General features: G+C 39.9%; 4 protein-coding genes across 23 annotated transcripts in view; all 4 read right to left on the reverse strand.

Moving 5' to 3' along the window:
- The window catches only part of IMPG2 (interphotoreceptor matrix proteoglycan 2), a 52,675-nt gene extending 32,312 nt beyond the window's left edge, over positions 1–20,363 (reverse strand). For both annotated transcript variants that reach the window (XM_052664676.1, XM_052664666.1), the window contains exons 1-5: positions 19,459–20,363; positions 17,880–18,122; positions 7,503–7,669; positions 503–534; positions 387–410 (exon numbers count right to left, since the gene is read on the reverse strand). In XM_052664676.1, the coding sequence (XP_052520636.1) occupies positions 387–410; positions 503–534; positions 7,503–7,669; positions 17,880–18,122; positions 19,459–19,540 (548 nt within the window). In that variant the 5' untranslated portion in view covers positions 19,541–20,363. The remainder of the gene's footprint in view (positions 1–386; positions 411–502; positions 535–7,502; positions 7,670–17,879; positions 18,123–19,458) is intronic.
- Positions 1–24,227, reverse strand: part of ABI3BP (ABI family member 3 binding protein) — a 302,331-nt gene that overhangs the window by 245,052 nt on the left and 33,052 nt on the right. The gene's annotated exons all lie outside the window — the stretch shown is intronic.
- Positions 1–24,227, reverse strand: part of RPL24 (ribosomal protein L24) — a 304,494-nt gene that overhangs the window by 189,321 nt on the left and 90,946 nt on the right. The window lies entirely within an intron of this gene.
- SENP7 (SUMO specific peptidase 7) overlaps positions 21,964–24,227 on the reverse strand; it is a 45,529-nt gene continuing 43,265 nt past the window's right edge. For all 19 annotated transcript variants that reach the window (XM_052664788.1, XM_052664794.1, XM_052664867.1 and 16 more), the window contains one exon: positions 21,964–24,205. In XM_052664788.1, coding sequence (XP_052520748.1) covers positions 24,068–24,205 — 138 coding nt within the window. In that variant the 3' untranslated portion in view covers positions 21,964–24,067. The remainder of the gene's footprint in view (positions 24,206–24,227) is intronic.

Consider the following 24,227-nt stretch of genomic DNA (forward strand, 5'->3'; position numbering starts at 1 on the left):
TCTAGTTTTGAAAAAGGTTCACAAGACCGCCAGAACACTGACACAAGCAACTGGGGATACAACTCTCCCAAAATAGATTTCCCCCACTAAACCTCTTCAGGTCAACAGCCTGCCTGCGTGTCTGACTGGCAATGAGGTGATGACATACTTAAGCAAAAGTGCAAGCCCCAGATTGGCTGGGATATTTTCAGCACACCAAGCATGCTAGGACAGCCTGTGAGAGGCTACATGCAAGAAGCACAGGATTTCTCCACCACATGGCATACTTTTCTATAAGCCTTTTTGCACAGAGGCGAACTCTGTACATCTTCCAGTCATCAACTCCAGCAGCAAGAACAGGAGAAAGGACTAAGCAAGAGGCTATTTAAAAAGGGAAAATGACTTACCCGCATGACCAGTCAGTGCAGGAGCTGACAAGAAAAAGAGAAAACATCACAAAATGTCACAACTCAACCCTGCTCTTACCTCCAGACAGATTGAAATGCAAAGTAAATGTACTCACCCAGCCATTGCTTCCTTTGTATAGGACAGTTTCTGGAAAATAAACAAACCAACCCCATTTATATTTGAATCATAAGGGGGGAAGAAACTCAAATGCACTTCATGTATCTTTCCAATACAAAAATAATTATCTTTCATTTATTTCATGTGTTAACTACAGAATTTATTAACAAAGCCTTCACTGAAAATAAAACGCATAGTATATTTCTAAAATACAACTGAAACTCAGCAGCAGAGACTGTAAGAGCACCAGGTGTATAAAAAGATGCTCTGCTTTTCTGCCTTTTCCTGCAGGAGCAATGATCTCTCGCTGCTCTGTAAACTAGGAATTAGATATTTACCAGCAAGGCGTCCTAAGAAATGCATTATTTTGGCGACTTGTCTATTGATTTAAAACCACACTGTCCTAAGCACAGTGGCAATGCCTGCCTCTGAATGGTATGTGCCCTACAGCTTTGCTTGCCCAGCCACAAAAGCCTTTGTCAGCAGAGGTCAGTATAACTCTGATCATTTTGCTGAGCAATTCCTGCTCTCCGCAAGAGGTTCTCTGGGCCCACTCTGGGCCCCAAAGAACTGGTGGCATCATGCTTTCCTACACTCAAGTCACAAGTTCTACCTAATATGTCTTGCTATTGCAAAATCTTCTGTTTGATAAACCACAAGAAGGACTGATGAAGCATGAAAGGTCTAATTACTATTCTGACGGCCAACGCCTAGAATGGGGCCAGGCTTTTTTCATTGGTGCCCAGTGGCAGGACAAGGAGTAACAGTGCATCTGGAACTCGGGAAGTTCCATACAAACACTGGGAAGGACTTCTGTACTGTGAAGGTGACGGAGCAGTGGCACAGGCTGCCAGAGAGATGGCGGAGTCTCCTCTGGAGATATTCTAGCCCTGTCTGGACACTTTGCTGTGCATCCTGCACAGGTACAGCCTGTAGGATGCACAGGATGTAGGCAACCTGCTTTAGCAATGGGATTGGACTCAGTAACCTCTAGAAGACCCTTCCAACCCCCGCAGTTCTATGATTCTGTGACAAACATAACAAACATGACAGACCTTGTCTCCATATCTCGTCTCCATATCTCCATTTTAAAAAGGTATCAAATTGCTCAGTCTTTGTCCAGTTTTGTAGTAAACTAGCGAAGCCTAATACTACATGTGTGGAATGATGGCCTCTTCATGGGGTAGCTGGATTATTCCTCAATTCAACCACTTCAGAACAGAATATTCTCTCTTCATGATAGACCACATTTTTTGTGCAATTAAGTAAGTTTTGAAGAAGTGTGTACTTTAAACGTAAATTATAAATGGATTGGCCAATAAAATATCAAGCATCCCTCAAAAACCATATGCCAATGCAAAGTCTGCAGAGAGATTATTGGCATCTTGCAGCTTTATGTCACACTTAAAATCTGACATTTTACACTAAATTCAAAAAGAAAGGATGATCTCAATATTCATTCTGAAATACAAGACTTGTTTTTGAGCAATATTAAATGTTTGGGTTGGGTTTTTTGTTGTTTTTCTGATTTTCCAACTGGGAATGTGGAAATGAAGCATCTCCCTATGGCTAAGCTGGCACAACCTGCAACACTTTGTAGTGATTGCTTTCTGCTCCTTTATATGAGAAATTTACATTCCAGTCTGGGGTGAGGAGATATACTTGGATTTCATGGCAAACAGAAACCTTTTCCCTCTAATGAGAAGTATGGAGCTCTAAAGTTCTACTTCTGGCTTAGTTTCTCACTACAGAATAGCCCAGGCCAAATCACCTCTCCTATCTGACTCAGTTTCATTACATGCAAGATGGGAGTTATAAACATGTTCCTATTACCGCAAAGGAACCTGCAGGGATTAATATCTTTACCCACTGAAAACTTGAAGTTATCTACAAATAGTTACAAACAGCAGCAGTAGCCACACCGTAACTCCAGGGAAAGGCTTCACTCAGTAGAGCTGCCTCTGGCATCTCCTAACATTATCACACCAGCTCTTCCAAAGCTAGGAATTTTTGTCAGTTGCGCTGGTGCTTACCCTTCTCAAGAGCCTGCAGTTAGTTTTATATAATCCAAAACCATCAAAAATTGCTACGAGTCCATGGCATTAAACACAGGCTACCACCAACTCTAAATCACACATAGTACTGACCAGATGGATGAGCTTCTCTCAACTCATGAACTGCTGAAAAGCAGTTATATGGGATGCCTTTGCCTGATCCTAAGAGACAATCCTGATGCACAGAAGACAAAATATCTTTTCTGAGATAATTCCAGGCAGGAGAAAAAGGTGGAGGGAACATCAAAAAGATCTTCAGTAATCTCATGTTAGTTTAATCCCATCTGTGTAGGATTGTACCACTTTTGTTTGATTCAACTCACCTGCGCACTTTATTGACACAGGGAAGCCATACCAAGAAAACATTCTTTCTTTGCCTGTCCTCTCACCCACCACAGTGTGTTACAGAACCAACCTATCACAGGGGCAAGGCTGAGGCACTGAGAGAATTCACGAGGAAGGATGACAAAATCTAGAATGGAAGCTGGTGGGAAAGGCCACGATGGTTAGCAATGTTCTGACAGCTGACATGCAGAATGGTCTACACTGAGCAAAAGGAGAGATAGCAGAGAAATATGGTGGAACAGAAAATGTTTCAGCCATATCCAACTTGAAGCAAAAGCTAGAGATCCACGGTGCAATGTTAGAAATTAGCTGAAGGTCCAGTCTGTCCAGGAGGAATCAACTCCAAAGCTGAGGTGAACACTCATGACAGAAATGATTCCTTGGTGTGTCTTAGGCAGTGCTGTCTAGAAATGAGATGCAAAACACAGAAGACAAAGAACAACTGCAGATTTGCCAGGTAAAGGAGCTGATCAGATAAGGACAATGAGGATGAAGTATTGACTCTGAGCTCTGCCTGGAAGATGTAAGCAGAGGTCTCATGACTGACAAGTTCTGTCCTCTGTCTGCAGTCAAGGGAGATTAAAAAGGAAGATTCAGGCTGGAACTGGAGGAGAATGACCAGAGAGAGAATCCACACAGAAGGAGCTGAAGAGATGAAAGGGAGATGAAGTAAGACTTGGAGAAGCAACTGGAGTTAATTGATTTGAACATCTGGTGACGTTTTCTGAATGTTTCAGTTTCTTTATTTTGTTTTGAAATTAGAGAAGTGTAAGACTTGCAGTACAAAAAGAGCCAAAGCCAATAGAAGGACAGGAAAACAGTACGTGAGGGGATAAGAAAGAAAATAAAGAATATCTAAAATAATGGCTCAACGGAGGGCAATGGAAGAAAGTTTTTTGTATCCTTAAGCAGGCAAAGAGAGAGAAAGTGAAGGTGCTGAAAGTGCAGAAGAGATGAAAGTGCAAGAGAACTTATACTTTATATCAAGGAAAAAATATAAAGTTATCTTAGCCAGCTATCAAAATATACTGAAAGCTGTAATGAAGACATCGGATTAAACAGAGAAAGACATGTTGGCAAGGAAGAATACAGGATAGGCTGAAGATGGACAGGAGAAAAGGCCTTTCTGCATCACAGGAAGACAAAATCACTTACTGCATGAGATGACCAGAGGCTAAAAATAGGAAACAGTGTTTAAACAGTGGCAATGGGGTGCTGACTCACTACTTTAAGAAACTCAGAATTCAGGCAAGCTCAGATGACATTGCTCAGTGCCCATTTCAGCATGCTAAGGAGGCATTTTGCTGTGGCGTTTGGAAGCATTTAGCCCATGCTCCAGAAGAAATAGAGCTGCTGACAGACTGTGAAAGGTCAATACTAAATGTGCGTGCTTCTGAGTCAACATAGCTACAGCTTTTGTTTCTTGGCCCAGAGCTTTCTGAACTGAATTTTGGTGGGTGTCTCCTGTCACTAGCTTGGAGATTCCTTGCTTTCTTATCTGCCTGTTGGTTCTCAGACAAAGCTGTCTTACAAACCCCTTTCTATGGCTAGACTTTTTGTTCTTAGCCCCACCAAAGAGAGCACAGCCCAAATCCTTCTCTCTTCAGCATCCAAACGTCACGTCCTTTCCTTTGGAAAAGATTCATGACCTAATCCATTTATAGAAATTAGTTGGTAAAGATTTTTTTTTTCTTCCCCAGAATGTGTAGTTTTCTTCCACTTGTAATTGCAGTACATTTATGGATTCGTGGATATTCGTAACAAGATTTGTCATTGTTTCTTGCTGAAGTACCATATATACTATTAGTCATGCATCAAATTCCCAATGTGAAATCACTTGAGGCTCCATTAAAAATATAAGCAATCAAAGTATTTGCAAGGTAGCAATAAGGTAAGAAGTACAAACCAGTATCATTCAACAGAAGCTGAATGTTTGCAGTGTATTCTGAATGTTGTGATTTTGTTTTTGCTTTTAAAAAGAACTGTCAGTGACACAGGGATGGGCTTGACTTCACGTCTTTCTTAACATCTTGAAAATACCATTTTTCCTCCTCTCCTTCCCTTCTCACACCTTCAGCTCCTTTAATTTTGATGCTTCACACTTAAAGATTCAGTGCAGCATCCTGTGATATAATCTGTGCAAATTCCTTGTACTTATTTTTCTGTACATGCTAGAGATTGATGGAGAAAAAAGGAAACAAAAACTTGTCATTTGAAGACTTTCAGTACACCTAGCTTGACTTTTTCTTTCTAATCACTGTCAGCAGCAGATGCCTCTATGGAAGATTTGTGAATATCCAAAAACTTGACAGGAGCCCTAACAGATCTTCAGATTCAGAAAGAACAGAAAAGTAGGAAATAAGGTGTCAAAACACTTCCACTAGCCACACCAGAACTGTTGTATTATTTCCATGGTTTATAAAGTAAAAAAATGTGCCCATTTTTGAGGTGGGTACCTCAAGAAGAGATATCATATCCTGCGGTAGCTGTTGCTATGAATGGCATAAATCGTTGGTTTGGCTGCAGTGTGTAACTCTCACAGCAAAAGGTACGTGGCTGTCAGAAAATGTATAGTTAACTTTTGTTGACATTTCTTCCTTTTGAGATTTTTCAAAGAATATCTGAGCACTATGACAGTAGTAGCCATAGTAATGCATAACACCTAAAATAAAAAAGCAGAAATATTTGGCCAGGGTCTAGGCTAAATTGCTGACTACAGATGATTCACAAACACAAGAGAGCAAAGGAAGATTAAAAGCCAGGATTATTTAATGAGGTGTGTAATGGCCAGACAAAGAATTTGCAGGTTGTATTCACACTGACCACATACTTTGCTTTTCTGCATCTCAATGCATGAGTGATTCTTCCATTCAAGCGACTGAGTGTGTGGACTCAGTGTTCACACATTTAATGCTATAGGGTATTGTGCTTGCTGTGAAATGATGGCAATCCTAAGGTAAGAAGTGCTACATGTTTTATAGAATATAACGTAAGGAATAAATATAAATAAATATGGTCACAGCTTACTAAATAAATCAATGAATATGCTGTAATGAGAGAAGCAAAATTCCCATGAGTAAGGGAAAAGCTTTCCTATGCAGCTTGGTCAACTTAGCTGGTGAATGTGGCAAAAAAACAGGACAGTGCTTTAAAACATGCATCTGGTATCACAGGCTGAGCTGGGCACCACCTGCTACCACCACATTAACCTGGAGCAAGCAACTGGCAGGAGGAAGGATGTTCTTAAAAGCAGAGTGATACCACTGCCTCTGGACTTAATATTCTCAGAGCTGCTTTGAAGAGGTTTCACCCTCTGACAAGCAAGTTGTGCATAAGCACGTATGAGAAAGAGTGGCTCAGTACTAGAAATAGCAATTAAATCCACACTGAGCTATGTGTATTAAAATATACACCATGAGACCTTTTGAAGCTGGCTGGTGAAGGATGAGACAGAGTGCTCTTGCCTTCAGTTTGTCTGAAATATAAATTGAGGTGCTAATGGTTTTTGTTTGTTTGTTTGTTTCTTGTATTCAAGTTATCTGATAGATTTGTGATATTCTGTATAAAACATATTGGCACACATTGGTGTTCCATCAGCTCAGTTCATCCACTTCCAGACCCTTCCCCATCTTTACAGCCTGCCTTTGGACACTCTGTAGTAGTTTTATGTTCTTCTTACACGATGGCACCCACAGCTGCACACAGTGCTCAAAGTGAGGTTGCACTGTGCAGAGCAAAGCGAGACAGTCCCTCTCCAGCCTCTCACCCCTCAATCTCTACATATAGCCAGGGTTGCCCAAGCCAAATGCAGAATCCGGTACTTGCTCTTGTTAAACTTCATGCAGCTGGTGATTGGCCAGCCCTCTGATTTGTCAAGATCTCTGCAAGGTCTCTCTACATTTGAGGCAGTCAACAGCTCCTCCTAATCCACAAATTTACTCAATCCATGTATCCAAGTCATTGATAAAAAGATCAGGGCCAGTTCTCTTCAAAATTGAGCCCTGGGGAGTCCCATTTAGTAACTGGCCACCAGCTTGATGTAACCCCATTTAATTTGATATTTTGAGCCCGACATGTCAACCAATTGTTGGTTCTGTTTAAATATCCACATCTTTTTGTGAAGTCTTCTAAGGACAACAGTACAAGACATCACAGAAGCAAACTTTGGCTAGTATCCAGTGAAGAGTAGCATGCAGGCTCAGAAAAATTCTCCCCCCATTAACCACAGTAATTTCCACGCTCACATATTCAGTGCACATTCCCAGCACAGAAGTCCACAAAAAAACAGAAAGTAAAAACAACAGCATGTCCAGACTAACCTAACATTACTGATTCTGATCAGACTTTTAAGATTTTTCTTATGTTTCATCTAGCTTGCAAAGATAGGAGAAATTATAATTTTTAAAGAAAGATCTATAAACCACTATATGCTTTAAAACAGCCTGATCTCTGAACGACGGATCCAAAAGCTGGGAATATCCATTCCTGTAAATTTTAGCTGCCCACACATATTATCACCTGTCATACACTGAGCAGGTTTTAGTGGTGGAATATTATAACCTTGCTTACGAGAAAACACTGACCTGGTGCTGCACTCACCTTCACAATCAGACTTCGGTGCTCCTCAGATTGACTGAAGTTCATGCCCATTTCAAAAATGCTCATTGTTCCTTCCTCACACAGGCTCATCCAGGTGTGATACTCTTCACGCTCTGGCAGTCTATCCCAGAATGTCTTGAAGACCTCCCAGACTGTTTCCTGACACACTGATGGCACAAGAGAGGTCTGCTGTTAGTACAACAGAAGTGATTCTGTGGAAAGGTGATCAACACAATATTGCTCAAATGCTGTATGTTTTTCAGTACATTGATATATTGATTATGACGATTAGCAACAGAAATGAGAGGGAATGGTCTCAAGTTGTGCTGGGGGAGGGGAGGGTCATGTTGGGTACTTGGAAAAATTTCTTCTCAGCAAAAGTGGTGAGGCATTGGAAGAGGCTACCCAGGGAGATGCTGGAGTCACTATCCCCAGTGCTGTTCAACAGTTGTGTAGATCTGGCACTGAGGGATGTGGTTAGTGCACATGGTGTTGACAGTGGGACTAAATGATTTTGTGGTCTTTTCCAACCCTAACAATTCCATGATATTTCTATGAATGATATTTCTATGATATTTCAATTCCATGATACTTCTAATTCTATATGTGAATGTGTAAGACATGAAATGCACCAACAATGAAGATCTGATAGATATACTACACACTCATACTACTTCCCTTCCTGCATTTTTTTTTTTTTTTTTACTGAAGTAATTATTTCATTAAATAAGAAGTAAAGACCAAGAGAGATCACTGATCTTCTGACAACCATCAAGAATAGCCTCTGACCAAAAATTGGTCAGTTTTTTTAGAAAATTCAGTAAGCCAAAATAGTAAAATGAACATCATCATGGACTGTAGAGATAGAACATAAGTCTGTGTGTGTGTGTAAGAATGGTAGTTCCACTGAACAAGAAGCTCAGTCAGCAACAGGTCCCTTAGTTTCAACATTACGAAGAATTTAGAATAAATTTCAGAAATTGTAATTGCATTAATCATTGAAAAATAAGGCAGGATGACAGTGATATAACAATGTAACATGTTAAGCAATAAGGCTGTCCTTAACCCTCCTGAGAAGAGTATATGCACTGAGAAAGATCATTAACAGAATAGACAGCCTGCAAATTAACTGTTGAACTATCTTGTGTGCCAGCTGCGTTAGTCTCCCTCTTTTGAATGTGCTCTTTGCCAGTCAGAGCAGTTGGTCATACCATTTGCTCAAGTAAGAATCTCTCTGTGACCCAGAATAAATGGAGGAGATGAAGATATATAGGATTTTCTATGTGTTCTGTAAGAGAACATTAAAAGGAGAACAGCTTTAAAAATCAGCTGCAGCAGGTGCCAGCCTGAGATAGCACCATGCAAACAAGCCTGCTTTTCAGCTTTAATCTGATTTCACTTGTTAAATATATATGCACAATTTGGCAGAGGAGCATTTTGCATTCAGGGAAAGTCTTGACATCATAAGCAAAATCCTACAGGAGATTGCCTCTGAATCTATCTTTGGAGACTCATTTTTGCCAATCAGCTTAAAATTACAATCTAGGCTGCCAAAATTGGTATCTTTTTAAGTACTGCTTCTTCTTAGTACCCTGTATTCTGAATTCCAAAATTGATTAAATGTGTGTGTGTAAAATTTAACACCTAAATCACGCTGAAATATTATTGCTTCCTCTAACCAAGGGGTGGGCATTTCTCTTAAATGCAACAGCTTTATAAGTAATAACTTGAAGAGACTGTTCCCCGTCACACCTAAAACCTTAGCTGATTTTGGTGCTGGATGGCATCAGGCAAAAAAAGTTCTTTACTCCATTTTATCATAGCAGCTGATATAATTTCTCTTTGTAGAATTGTCTACAGATATGCAGGTATTTCTTATTTCTGCACCACATTTCTGTCAGCTTTTCTGCATGGAGATGGCCTTGCTCATTTAACAGGTAAGAATGGAGAGGAATATGGTCTTCAGACTCTGCATAATTAACTTTCTGTAATACACTAATGCTCTAGCATCCCTCCAGCTTCCAGGTGTAATCTGTACATCTTTATCTGTAAAGCACAGTAATTGGTCCTCTCACATCCCACTTCAAGTTATACTGGCTGCCTCAGTGACTGAGGAAGCAAAGGCTGCATTTCCATACTACTCTGCACAACCTCAGGCAATGAACCCATAATCCTTCTCAAGGATTTCTGGATCCTGCTGGAGTACTAATAAGCTTCCTGAAGCAGAAGGACATCTGTAGTATCCACTCAACCATCCCACTCCTAAGAGCTGTGTGTTCATAGAGACCCACGTCTAGTTTCAGATCCAGAAGCTTATACCAGGAAACACCAGTTTCACTAATTTCTTTGGGTGGAATTTATGTCCTGAATTCTGACTACTGGACCATTTACTCCAGGTGCAATAATGTACAGCAACAGCCCTGAAATGTGATTATTCCCTGTAATTGGGACAAGCCTGCAGGACACTGTCAGTGAGAGATGAAGCCATGGCTAGAGCTTGCAAATACACTGCTGTGACACTGTCTAATCCCAATTTTCAATGGCAACAAGCAAAGGACTGGCTTTACAGCTGCAAGTAATAATTAGCAGTGATAAATACAGGCAGTTTTCCTTACTGCTCTTAATCTTAAATAGTTTAATCTCTCTCTTTTTTTTTTAAATGAACATGATGAGAGTGTGTCTGGCCTGAATACAAGCTGATGCTGCATGAAGAGTTGCCCCAGTCAGCTCCCAGTAGATTAAAGATTTATTGTGTGTCCTTTCATTTGGAATTAGACACTCCACTGAATTCTAGTCCCAAAGTCTTTGTGCCATCTGTGGGCTTCAAGCCCATTAATCAGACCTAAGCTGTCAGAACAGGGTCATATTTACAAGAGAAGGATGAAAGGGAGATGCAGTTAGGGAGTCCTCTCTGGCCTCTATCCTGTCTTGTCATTTCCACTGTGGAAAGCAGTAAAACATGAGACAGCATGGTACAAACTGAAACTAAGTCATGTTACAGCCTTGTCATTGTCCTGTTTATTCCACTGGCCAGTTTGTGAAGCAGGGGATTGCTTGGCAGGACAATGAATCCAGACTGCATGGGGCCATAACCCATAACCCAAGAACTGTCCCCAAGAGTGTTCACCTAAACGGTGTTCAAGAGAAAACCTGCTGCCTGGCTATGAAAAGGACCAATTTTGTTTTAGTCTTTTAGTCTTTCTTCCTCATGTACCTTTTCAACGTTTAAGTAGTTAGATGAGAGTTGCCATTCCAAGCACTGAAAAAGAATGGCACAGTTTCTTCAACGTGACTCAGATCATATAAAGAAGGAAACAAATATGATTCTATTTCCCAACATTCCTTCAAGTATGTCAAAGAGTGAGTTCTTACCACAGCGTAATTGATGTGGCCACCCAAGAAAGTGAAGAGACACCACCCTCATGTTGCATTCAGTTCCATAATAAGTATTTATATCCTTCTTTCAGTTTAAGGTGGAGCCCATCGCTGTGTCAGATGTTCAAAAACAGGGAGGTTGTTCAAAGTTCTTATCAACAAATTTTTGAGAACTCCCATAGAAGAAAAATCTTGTTTTTCGTAAGCAGATTATAAGCATGCTGAGACTATGTAGGCAAAACATGAGGTCATAAATCATAAGGAAACAAAGTTTAACTTGAGTGGAAGCTTCAGCAAATAGCTATATTTTAATGTATAGAAATAATTCATAATTTTTCTTTTCTGACCTTCTGGCTACTTGCCGTTACCTGTGCCATGTGTACTATCCACATATTCTGACATAAATTAAGCAACATTTAACTAGTATTTGAAATCTCATAAACCTACTGCAACCAACTGTAGGGAATAGGGAACCAGCTATAGCAGAGAGTTGGACTCAGTGCTCTCCAGAGGTCCCTTCCAACCTCTACAGTTCTGTGATTCTGTGAAATAGCAACTTCTTTGAGCCAAAACAAAAGAAAATAATAAGCATCTAGTCAAAACACACATTTACCTGTATGTTTTCTGTCTTGCCAACTGCTAAGTGAAAGAAATCTTGTGTTCAGGCCTTACATTACAATCTTGCCAGAGTTTTTAAGACTAGCTGCAGAACCCTACAAACAAAGCAGCCAAGCAGGCAACACTTCCAGGACGATGAAGGAACTGCTGAGCAGACCTAGTGGTGCTGTCACTTCAGGGCAGCCCTCGGGGCACACGAGAGCCATCCTTACAGCGACATCTCGCTCAGAACTTTCACTGGCCTTGCTGCAGGGGTAGCCACAATCACGGAGTATGTGGGACAGCATTAGCAGCATCAGGCCCTGGACAAGACAGGATTTGCCACCCGGCCTCTAATCCTGGTAAACAATACCGATTAAAAGCATCATAAAATCGAGATCAATCTTTTAAGGCAGTGAGCTAAGAGCTTTGAAGTTACACGTGGGTGGGAAGGTAAGGTAAGCTCCTCTAGAAAATAACTTCCTTCATCCCATGGCCTTGGCAATAAATAACTTGTATTTTAGTGTTAAGCACTCAGCTGCTTTGCAATTTTCAACTGAAGAATTCATCTGCTAAAAAATAAAGGACGTTTATGAGATAACAGCTCCCTGCTATAGAGATGTGATCATTCCAACTGTCCTCAGAAAAGTAAGTACACAGATTATGTGTGACTGACATGATGAATCAGAATTCAAAGTAAGAATGAAAACCAGATGGCTTGATCTTCAGTTGTTTTTTTTCCCCAGTGTGCACTTTGCATGTGCATAACACAAGTCCTCAGAAATTCACTTAACTCATCCCTGAAATATATTCATCTTCAAGGTAAAAGATTTTCTTGCCAAGGCAGGAAAAATGGAGCAACAGCATATTTGGCCCGTGCACATGTGCAAACTTCCACTTGAACAACGTGTCATAGGCACAGTCTTGATTTTTAAGGGCCACGATGGATCCCAAAGGCCCCTCAGAAAGCTGGACACATACCAAGGCCATTTGAATCTCAGCATCTCTATCTCCTCTCAAAGCCGGAAAGCCCAACCCTTGGAGCTTATCTGCTTCAAGTCTAGTGTTTACACACAATATGTACAAAATTCAGCAAAAAAATAAACCAAAAAAAAACAAAAAAACCCCCACGAATAGGTAGGTATAAGCTTTTTTCAGTCCTATAAATACGTGAAAGGGGTGAAAAAAAAGAAGTGTGATTGAAGTTTACTTTCTTAAGACTTTATTGCTCTTCTCAAAATCTCCAGGTAAGATCTGCGACGAGATGACATCTCTGTCTGACACTATCCTGTAATGGCTACCTTGTGTGCACCTGGGCAGGATACAGCACCTCTCTGGCTCTAGCTTTACAATTTAGGATGTATTTATCTCTCAAATGAGAAACAATTAGCCTATTACATCTCAGACTGTGCTCAGGGATTTCTGAGGTTAATAGGGTAGGTAACACATGACAGCACCCTGTGGGGGGTAGGGTGGCTTTCTGGCCATTTGTGTAAGTGGAGAGCGCTGGAGTTTAATCTCAGTTAAATCCCATTAGCGCTTCTTAAGTGTTGAATCATGTACAGTGGCTAGGAGCATCGAATCAGGCAGAATATTCTATTTTGAGCCAATTCCTTCTCCTCCCTTGCAATTTCTCCATAATTGGAAGATTTAATGGCAGTGGGCTTTTATAAGAACTATTGCAAGAGGGATATTGACAGACACTTCTTAAGAGATCTTTCCTGCGAAGATTTCATTAGAACTTGCTAAACAAACTAATAAAGTCATGCGCAGCTGTTGCCGAAATGCCGTTGATTATGGGCTATAGCATGACAACCTTTAAATAACACATGCAACAGTCCAAGATTTTTAATTAAAATAGCTGGTTAGCTAATCCACACAAAGAATATTAGCCATGAATGCTGGCACACTGAACTGTAGCACAAAATATTCTCACTGGTAATATTTCAATAACTACAAAGGAGTCTCTTTCAAGATAACACTTGAGACTTCGAGAAGTGCATGCTGATATCTAATAATTCAAATGTGGAGGGAAACAGAAATAGAGTTTTTACAAATAAACTTCAGAAATGTGTTGGCTGAGTATGAGCTATGTGTAATAAGCGACAGGGACGAGAGGGAAACAAGGAAAAAAGGCCCACTTGGACAGGCACTTTGATTTCATGCACACTGCTTCAGCCAGGTAGCTTTCATGAATTTTGACCGCTTGCTGTCATCATTGTTCAGCAAGATTTGCATAATTTGTGTTATGTAGGGTTTCAGCATCAAACTGAATCTCCAATCTTAGCTCTATCCATGTGCAGAACATCACATCATTATTTCTGCTGTTTCAGTAAATAGATCTAAATCAGTTCAAGAAATGGGGAGAAAATTTAGATTCTGTCTTTACTGCTATGAGTTCAGTCCTTTGCCTGAGATCACCAAATCTTGATTATAATCATGAATAGAACTTCATTCGTGAGAAATTTGTTTTATTCTTTCCAAAGTACTGAAACGTCCTTGGCTCTCATTAGCTGTGACACACCAGAAGACTTCCTTCTCTGGTCAGAATCCTTAAATGCTATCTTTAGACACTCAGGTTTACCTGAAGCTCTGGATGACAAAAACAGTTCTGGCAGAGAGACCATCTGATCTTCTTGTATGAAAATATGATGCACTCACTCAATACGCTGAACTGTTGAAGGCCATGGATCAAAGTATGAAAAAATGCAAATGCAATTCAGGAATAGTAGCCACAGGAGTAACTACATCTCAGCCATCCCAAAGACAGCAGCAGTACTAATCCTGAACCACAGTGCAGAGACCCAGCATCCTTTGTTTTACCCAGCTGTTAGGAACAGTGCCGGGATAACAGCGCATACCATCAACCCTGCAACCCTTACCTTCTTTCTGTTCCACTGGTAAGGCCACCTTTTAAGTCTATTAAATTCTCAGCTGTCAACTGACAGTTTACACCAAAGGAAATTGGCAGTCAGCATAAAGTGACTGGTCAGTCGCATGGCCTGGAGTAGAACAGACAGACTTTTGGTCTGACTGTTTTTCATATAAAATTTTTTGTTAACAGGGGCTTGGTCCATAGCCTGGCTGTGAAGAGTACAAATCGTTATTCCAGATCGACATTACTATACTCTGCGTACTTGTTATCTGAAATCCACAGTTAGATTCCTACTGAATCTCTTTTGTGAAACCTCCAACCTGTTGGATACATGTTGTGCTCATCACAGCAATCCAGCTATGAACCACCATCAGATTTACATGGACCTTTCAGCAGCATTACTGCTACTATTAAAAGGACATGTATTGAAGACCCAAACTGCAGGCCTGATGTACCCAAACTGCAAGCACCTCTGACTGATTTTCATCTCTACATTCTCTAAAAAATGAAATACAAAGACAGTCAACAGCAGTGACTTCCATGCACAGCTGCAGTCTTTATTTATCATGCAAGAGACTGCAGAGACCACCATAACCCTGAACTAAGCTCAAAAGAGACCAAAAGTAATACCCACCACTAATGTAAAGGCTGGTTTGTTCTGCAGTGTGAATGACTGGAGGAGTAGATCATCTTGTGAGAAAACTGTCCCCTAGATTGCAGGTGTAGAAAGAAACAGGGGCTGGTGTTTCTAACTACTGCAGTAGCAGTAACAATTAGCAGTGAATATTTATATCATTGCTTAGATCATCTGTCCCTAACACTAGTAGAAGTTTTAGCAAGCTAGCAAAAGTAAGTAAAGCTAGGGGACCTACAGGTAGATAATTAAATCCCCATGTTTCCTACTAAGGTAGATGTAGAGAGAACAAATACACCTCACATAACCAGAACGTGTAAGCATCTTCTTTTTTTTTCTAACAAGCTCTTATGTCAAAACAGCAATCAACTGTATCCCTCAGTGCCACAACTACACGGCTCTTTAACACCTCCAGGGATGGTGAATCCACCACCTGTCTGGGCAGCCTGTGCCAGTGCTAGACCACGCTTTCTGTGAAAAAATATTTCCTAATATCCAACATAAACCTCCCCTGGAGCAATTTGAAGCAGTTTCTTCTCATTCTGTATCTGTTACCAAGGAGAAGAGGCTGACTCCTATCTCACCTATCTCTTTTCAGAGAATTGTAGAGAACAATAATGTCTCCCCTGGGTCTCCTCTTCTCCAGACCAAACAATCCCAGTTCCATCAGCCATTCCCATAAGACTTGTGTTCCAGACCCGTCATTATCTTTGCTGCTCTTCTCTGAACAAACTCCAGGACCTCGATATCTTTCATGCAGTGAGATGCCTAAAACTGAACACAGCACTCAAGGTGTGGCCTCAGGTGCATTTACTCAGAAGATAATTAACAAGGCCTCACCAAATAGTTCTGATGCAGCACATTTCTGCTAACAGAATGAAGATGACAGGCGGTTTGAACCAGACCTTGCTTAACTTGCCGCTAATTAAAGTCGTCCCTATTTCTTGAAGAGATCTTTTTCAAAAGTTTAAGATGCTAAGGATGGCCAGAGCACCTCTGCTCAAGAAGTCATAGAGGACAGTGGAAACCAGGAGTCCAACAGGAAAGCAGAGGGATTCAGTGGGCCTTTGGTTCAGCCTAAGATCATCAAGTTATGAATAAGCTTTTGCAAAACAACTTACAGGTTTCTCTTCTTTACTCTCACTCAGACTTTTGCTTACTCAGTGTTTGCTTATTCTCCTGTATCATGTGTTAATTGAGGAATGGCTGCAGTTAAAGCACATAATATGGATTAATTTGGAGCAAAACAAATACTAGCTGAGTGCTGCCGAGCAGACATAAACAAGAAGCTCACAAAGGCTGACTACGTGATCAGTGTCAACACCTCTCAAGCTGGGCACGAGTCAACATTTGGATGAGGATCTGATCCCACATGATTCTATTTTGTTCTCCAAATACATTATTTGTATTTACTTTTATGTAGACACTCAGCTACTCCTGACTGTAACTGTTGCTCACTGCTCTGAAGGAAGAATACAAAATGTACAGATACCTGATTCTGTCACATTAGCCTAGCTGTAGTTTTATATGCTGAATTATCAAAGGAGCCCTGCATGATCAAAGCAATGCAGTATCATCAGTTGGAACAGCCAGCAGATGTCCTTGAGCTGTAAAAATCAGCTGTGTTTGCTCGAAACTCTTTAAGTAGCATGAGCATAAGACTGCAAGTGGGGCTTGCACAACTCCAGAAGGGATAGAGTAGCCTTCATCTTTTGGCTGTTGAGAGGGAGGTGTTAACCCCATGAGCAGAAAAGCTTACCCAACACTCATGGTTGAAGTGTGGAACACAGAGAATAAAAGCTCAACAGCTCACCTTGTCTCAAGCTTTGCTGGACCTCAGGAAAATTGTTTAGGGTAGAATTATTGACCAAGGTGATTTAGTAGCCTACTGTTTATAACAGTTTCACCTATTACGTTAGTATAATCATAACAGTAGTGTAGACAAAGGTCAATAGACACTTCTTTCTTCTTCCTTCTTTTTAAATTTTATTTTTGGTAGCTAAGCTACATCTTTACTCCTTAATGAATGTTAATTAGAAGTGCAAAAGCACATGTCTCTGAAGACATTTCCTTCTTCCTTAAGTGATAGCAGCTCTTCCCTGTTTCATTGATGGATTCTGGGTGAATATGTTAACACCCAATAAAATCTTTGAATGCAGCTGTACAAAGATATGGGTTGGATGTCAGGAAACATGCCTTCTCAGGAGTGGTGAGGCAGTGGCACGGGCTGCGCAGGAAGGTGGTGGAGTCACTGTCCCTGGAGGTGTTCAAGAACCATGTAGATGTGGCACAGAGGGATGTGGTTAGTGAGCATATGGTGGTAATGGGCTGATGTTTGGACTAGACACTCTTGGAGGTCTTTTCCAACCTTAATGTTTCCATGATTCTTAGGATAAATGCAGAAAACAATACATTCCAGTGGCGTCAGATACACTTGTATATGACAGATACCTCATACTGCTGTAATATTTCACGATACAGGCAAAGCTGTTACAGAGTATATTTCAGATTTTCAGAGCAAGCTTATTTACACCAACTTCTTTATCTTCGTACAAAGGCCTCATTGCTGTTATACCACAGACTTACACATAAGAAATTGTTTTAGGTGAGAGAAAAACCAACTACTGCTAAAAGCCACACAGCTGACCGACGTCTCTGCCATTACTCTTCCAAAAGGTCCTTCTTCGTATTCTACCAGCATTTCAAGAACACTAAATCAAAGCAGAATCTCAGAACAGCTCTCATAAGGAAGATTATCACTAAGAAATTAATTTTTTTGTGAAACAGTGTATTTTCTATTGCATGGCATTATTACGTTTAAAAGCTCCATCTATTATTTATTTATAACTAAATGTTATCAGTCACTCATGAGATTATGATGTTGGTGCCCACTTACCTCTGAGCTTGAAGTATTTCAGATGGTTGGCAATAGCCTGTTCAACAGATTCATCAGGGCAGATCTTAACTCCACTGGGAAACAGAATGGAGCGCTTCCTTCGGCGCAGCAAATGCCTATTGACTTGCTCAGCCTCCACAATGCCATGGAGATTTCTCAGTTCAGGAGGCAGAGAGGGGCTTGCAAACTGCCAGACACTGAGATGAGGGGTTGGTGAAGCACCTTTAGCCTGCTTTTCTTCTGCTGTAAAATTGAAACCATGTGTAAATTTCTCAGATGAGGTAGAGATGCGGTCATGCATGTCTCAACACCATTGCTCTGGCCTGTGGAGGACCTAATTGTTCTTTTTTTTTTTTTCCTGTTAACAAGCTTAAACCTGTTGGTGTGACTGTCCTATTACAAACAAACTCAACCTCTTTTACAGCATGTTATCTGACCTCGTGAATGCTAATGTTTTGTATTTAACGTCTCTTCTGGGATTCAGCTTAAGTCAGTGGGACTATACATGTCAATAATTATGTGCTCGAAATTTTCAGGGCCACAAATGGAAAGTTTAATTAGTTAAAGTGCCTTTATTCCATACATTCTATCCACATGTATGTCCCACGCTTTAAGAAAGCTGCCTGAATCGGCAACTAGCAACTTTCCCTTCTATCACCACAAGAACTGGTTCCAACCTGACAGGAGGAGGGGAAGAAAGAAAAAGAAAAAAAAAAAGAGAAAGGGACATCTTAGCTTTAGCTTATTGCTTCCTTTTTTTTTTAAAAAAAAAAAAAAGTTTTCTCTGAGTTGTTCCACATCCCTCCAGAAAAAAAACAAAACAAAACAAAAAACATCACCTTACAGCTAAGGGGAGAATGCATCTATTTGGTTTTAGTCTGACTGTCATTCCCTAACCTTGACAGGCAGCTTATCTGAAATTAGTTAATTCAGTCTTTTTCTTTCACTGTTTCCCCAGAAAACAATTGAAGAAGAATCAAAATGAATAACTAATTACTGAAAGAATAGTAACTGCTTTATGGCATTTTTTGCCCCACAGATTGTAAATTTATTCTGAAACTTTAAAGTCAATAGCATTTCTGACTTTGATGACTGAAGGATAAAGATCATGGCTATTTTAATGGTACACTAATAATAGCTCTAGAGCAGAAGGCCACCTGTAGATGATATATTGGAGGGAGAAGGGAACAAATAAGGTCACTAAGGCAAAACACCGATCTTTACCCAAACTGACACATTTTCATTGACCAAATGGAGCCCATATATTTTGTTATCTAATACAAATTTACTAAAGAAATTTGCATAATGTGGAAAAGCTTGCTGATCAGTATTTGATGTCTTTTAAAGTTGGAAAACCTTTGCACCCCATGCCTACATTCCACTTATAAAACAGCAGTAAATCTTTCTCGTAAATCCCTCCATACTTAAAACACTGGTATCACAACACAGATTTGACCAAATGTTTCTTTGTATTAGCCTCCTTCATTTTAATTAAGGCAGAGAGGCATTTTTTTTCTACATACCATTATAGGCAAAACCCAGAAAACAAGAATATAAAGAAGAAAGATATCTGCATTACCTGCTTGAAGGTCTCCTGTAATCACTTCTGAAACCAAGAGGCAGAGAGAGATTTTCCAAAGGAAAGCAAACATTTTATTCATGTCCAAAAGCCAATAAGCAAGAAAAATAGAAAATCCTTTTCAGCAAAAGAGCCGTTGCCTTTAACGTACCCTCGAGCCAAGCAAGAGCATTGCCCTTCTTGAAAATGTCTTGACGTCACGCAAAGTTATCTTTGGAAGAAAAAACATCAGGTTAAAAAAGTCAAACAAGACATCCTGGAAATTATCTTTTCAAAGAGAGTATTCCACTCCAATGAAGAAACAAGGAAAGGTGACGAAGTAAACGCCTCAGAGCTGGCAGATGGACTGAGACAATTTTTTAATTTTAATCTGGCCAGCTAAGCTCTTTACTGGAGCTTGTCATACCATTAACAGACAGTCCAAACAAGGACACACCTTTCACACTTAATTAACCACGTATTTTCACAGGCCCTTCAATTTCTGTCTGTTTTTAAAAGTCATACTGACCACAGTATCAGTGCAAGCACACTACTCTCCAGTGGAAGGTCTCCATGAGCTTTGCCTACTTTACTCATATATGTACCTAAGAATGCACTGACTTGCTTGTAGCACTGATGAGCACAGAGATAAGAGTGAAACAGTCATTCTGTGGGTGTCATGCTGGTGACAGAGGCAGCAAGGTCCTGCTGCTTGAGTCTGAGCTAAAGCAGATCTGCTGCCACACTACTGCCCTTCACATCCCAGGATAAAACCTGGGCAAATGGCGATTCTTTCATCTCTGCTCAGACGTAATCTGAGATGAGCATTAAGAACAGATTTGTGCTGATAACTGGAGAAACGGTGGGTTAAGGAGAGCTGCGTAAAGGACAGAGAGTGCAGGAAAACAGCAGCACTCTTAGCTCCCCTCCTCTCCAGGGGTCAGCTCAGTAAAGAGACATGTATGGAAGCCAGCCCGCAATGGCAGGCAGAGGTCAGACCACAAGAAAAACCATCTTGGGGCTGCCTAATAGGAGGCACTGCTCAGAACTTGCTGCTCACTGCTTCGATCATCCCAGATATTACAAACAGGACACTCATGGGAATCAAAGAAAACCCGCCTTTATTCATTCTGTCTTCTGACACGTAACAGTCTCCAGTTGGTATTTTCAAAACAACAAACACTTCTCTTTTTTCCATTTTTTCCCAGGACAGCCTATCGTTCTGCCACTTCTTCCATCATGTAGTACTGTAAAGCACTTAGACCAGAAGCATCAGAGAGACTGATCAAACTAATCAGACACGTTATTATTTGCTCTGTCTATAATGTGTAATGTGAATATATTCCTCCTTTTCTGAACTGTTCCTCAGGTGACTACATCTTACCTTGTTCAACAGTAAAAGACGACCCTGGTGCCTATGCTTCATCTTTGAAGAGAGTTTCCGATTCTGATTCAGAAGAAATTGCAGAAAGTAATTTTGCATTTCCTTGTCACAGTCCAGAGAGCTATCACTTTGACTTTTGAGTCTTCGCTATTTGGTAAGGTATGGTAATTACTGAGTATTGCAACCTCATTTCAGGGTTACATCCTAGGATGTGTGTCCCAAAAAGAAGAGAGAGATCGCTGTGAAGCTGTGTCTGCCAGAGATCAATCACAGATGACCGCAGATAATTTTTAAAGCACACTCACTTTGTCATGGTTCATTCCTCTGGTGTTTGGTTTTAATTTTTTTTTCTTGGAAGATTTAACTCCTACAAGTTATTTATCTTGTTTCTTGTCGACAGTACTCTGCACCAGTCTCCATGACTCAGATTTCCTTACAGAAGCCAGTTTCAAGTCCCACAGAGCCAGAACGTATCAGTTTCTTTCATGTTTAGCATGTCGTAAGTACAATTCTATGCCTTGATACCAAATTGCAGAATGCAGGCTAAAGGGCCTTATAAAAACTGGTTTGCTTTGATGCAAAACATCACTCCACCATTTAAGTTAAACAGGGATTGATAAGGGAAATGGAGATGCAGAAGATACACAGAAAGATCCCTGAGCCAGTCTGATAATCCTATATAGAAGAATGCTACTACAAGTTATCTCTGGAGAGTTTATTTTATACATATATATATGTATATATATGTAAATAGGTAAATAGATAGATAAAGGAGCATAACTTAATCCACAAACATTTCCTAGCATTCACCACATGTGTTACATGCATATGGCTGGAACAGGGGGACTGCAGCTGCTTGACTCAGGAATTTCCCAGGCTGGTCATTCAGGTTGTCAACACTATTAAGCCCAACTAGAGAAAGCTATAAGGTTGGTGATTCAAAAAGTAGTCTTCCTTGCCCCAAGAAGCTACAGTCTAACTGCATGTGTTTTTAAAGACTGAAGAACAATTAATTGCTTTGACCAAAAATTGAGTTAGAAGAGACATAGTGAGGACATACCTTAAATGCTGTAAGATGGATTATCTCATATTTAGCTCGCTGGTTCTTTGTGGCAGAAGCAAAAAGAACGGTGACAATCACGTTTGGTAACTTCTGGAGGTTTTTATTATCAAATGTATCAGCATCCCCATAGCACATTGTTAACATTAGCCTACAAAGTCAATCCTTTGCTGTTATAAAACCAATTTAGAAAAGTTTATACATATCTTTTACTTTTAAATATCTACGTATAAACCAGTTAATCTAAAAGAGAATAAATATTGTTTTATGATATAAACCAATTTTAATGTAAGAAAAAGTCTGAAATATTCTTAATAAAGGAACACTGAAAATATTTCATCCATTAAAAAGGTGTGGAGAAAAAACACACATTTCTGCATTTGATAATTTACCTCTTACAGTAAATACAAAGATTATCCCTGGGAGTGAGAAATGGTGGTGATGAGGTTTGTGGGATAAAAGTCATACAAATTTCTGTGACGAGAGTGACAGACATTGGTGGGAGTCGTGATAAACTACTGAGCTGAACTAGAAATGAAAAAACAAAAAATCAAGACAAGTGCACTAGGCTGCCCACAGTTACACAAAAAGTAACTGCACTCAGCAAATTATGTTCTGAAATTGTTTCTGCTCTTCAGAAAGAATGCTTCCTGGTTTGAGAAACAACAGTTTTTTGTCAGGTTTCCTGGATGACTGCGTAGAACCTGCAGTAAAGACTGGATTTTCCAAATGCTAGGTGTCAGAGTTGCCTTGAGGAAAGGGGCCCTGAGAATTCTGCCACACTACAAATTTGTCCACATCTTTGGGATGCCCTCAATTTTCACTTGGATTTTTTAGCCTACCTCCTTTGAGACCTCTGGTTTTGCAGATATACTTACTATACAAATGGCTTTGGTGGTTATCTGCAACACGGTTCTTCTGGGAGTACTGTGACATTTAAGTAACTTACTGTGGGTAACAGGAGAAAGCCACCATCAAAACTCAAAACAGCCACCATCTATCGTGTAAAAACCACAGGAAAAAGTGTGTGCATACCAAAACGTTATTAAAGTTTTCCACGACAATTGTCTGAGAAAAACTAAATAAATATACATACAGACCATGATAAACTTGTGCTAGTTTATCAAATCAAGTCCTGAGTTCAAACGCTCAAATATTTGGGCGCCTTTACTCAATTCTCCCAAGAAAAGTATAAATTCTGTATGTCTTATATAGAAGCAACATGTCTTAAAGACATATTACATATAGCCACATCCTTTCTAAATGAAAACGTGTATTTCTCAAATATCTCAATCTTATTGAGCCACAACCTACTTGCTTTTCTAATGCAAATGGTGCCTTTAAGACTCACAGGAGTAACTCCCAAAAATAAACTAATTAGGAGAAAAATCTATTGCCTACATATACTGTACCAGCATGTATTTTGAGAGCAAGATTTCTAAAATCTGACAAGAAAAGAGTTACCATAAAGGACATTCAGAAGAGCCCACTTCTGACTTCAAAAGATTTCAAGATTCACTGTCAAGCAAATAAATTTTTATGATGGAAATGTAGGGAGGAAAAAAATTAAAACCCAGAAGTGTCAAATCACAGCAGAATATTCTGATAAATGCAAACTATTTCTGTATATTATCAGAAACAAAACAGAACAACAGCAACAAAAAAATCTCTAAAGAGAATCAATATTATATCCTTAAATTAAAACAATACATAGTATTCATTCTATCTGTATGAACTGCAGAGTAGAAAGAGACACAGTAAAAGGTCAAAAACCCATCTTTGGGCCTGACTCCTATGTGCTCATCCAACTCTGTGAAGTTTATATAGAATTGTAAAGAACAGGCTCCAAAAGATCAAAATATTTTTACATCTTTGTTGCACATACCTGTACACATTTTCATATTCCAAGTTAAAAAAAATCAATTAGCAAGTCACGTGTATTAGCTGTAACTTACATATTTACACTTATCTACAACCCTTCCCCCTCCAATGGCATTCTATCATCAATGAACCCTAAGTAAAATAATTGTTTACATAAATACATAATGAACAAACAAAAAAAAAAACAATTTTTTTTTTTCTTTCTCGCAAGTGAGGCAGAGCCAAAATTCTGCGAAGCAGAGTTCCAGGTACTTTATACCTATATGGATAGACAAATCTTTGCCAGTTCTGGTAGATAGGATTTATTAGCTTCTGCTGCCTCTGAGCTGTTGAAAGTGCAATTGCAAGATCAGGTCTTGGATTTCTTCTCTTTTGCTTCTAATCAGCTGACGAGGAAACCACTTCTCCAGATGCACTGGCTGTTCAAAGTCAACAATGGGATTCTGGTAAAAAGGGAAAGAAATA

Source organism: Tympanuchus pallidicinctus, unplaced genomic scaffold (genome assembly GCF_026119805.1).
Source record: "Tympanuchus pallidicinctus isolate F22 unplaced genomic scaffold, pur_lepc_1.0 scaffold10, whole genome shotgun sequence".
Taxonomy (NCBI): domain Eukaryota; kingdom Metazoa; phylum Chordata; class Aves; order Galliformes; family Phasianidae; genus Tympanuchus; species Tympanuchus pallidicinctus.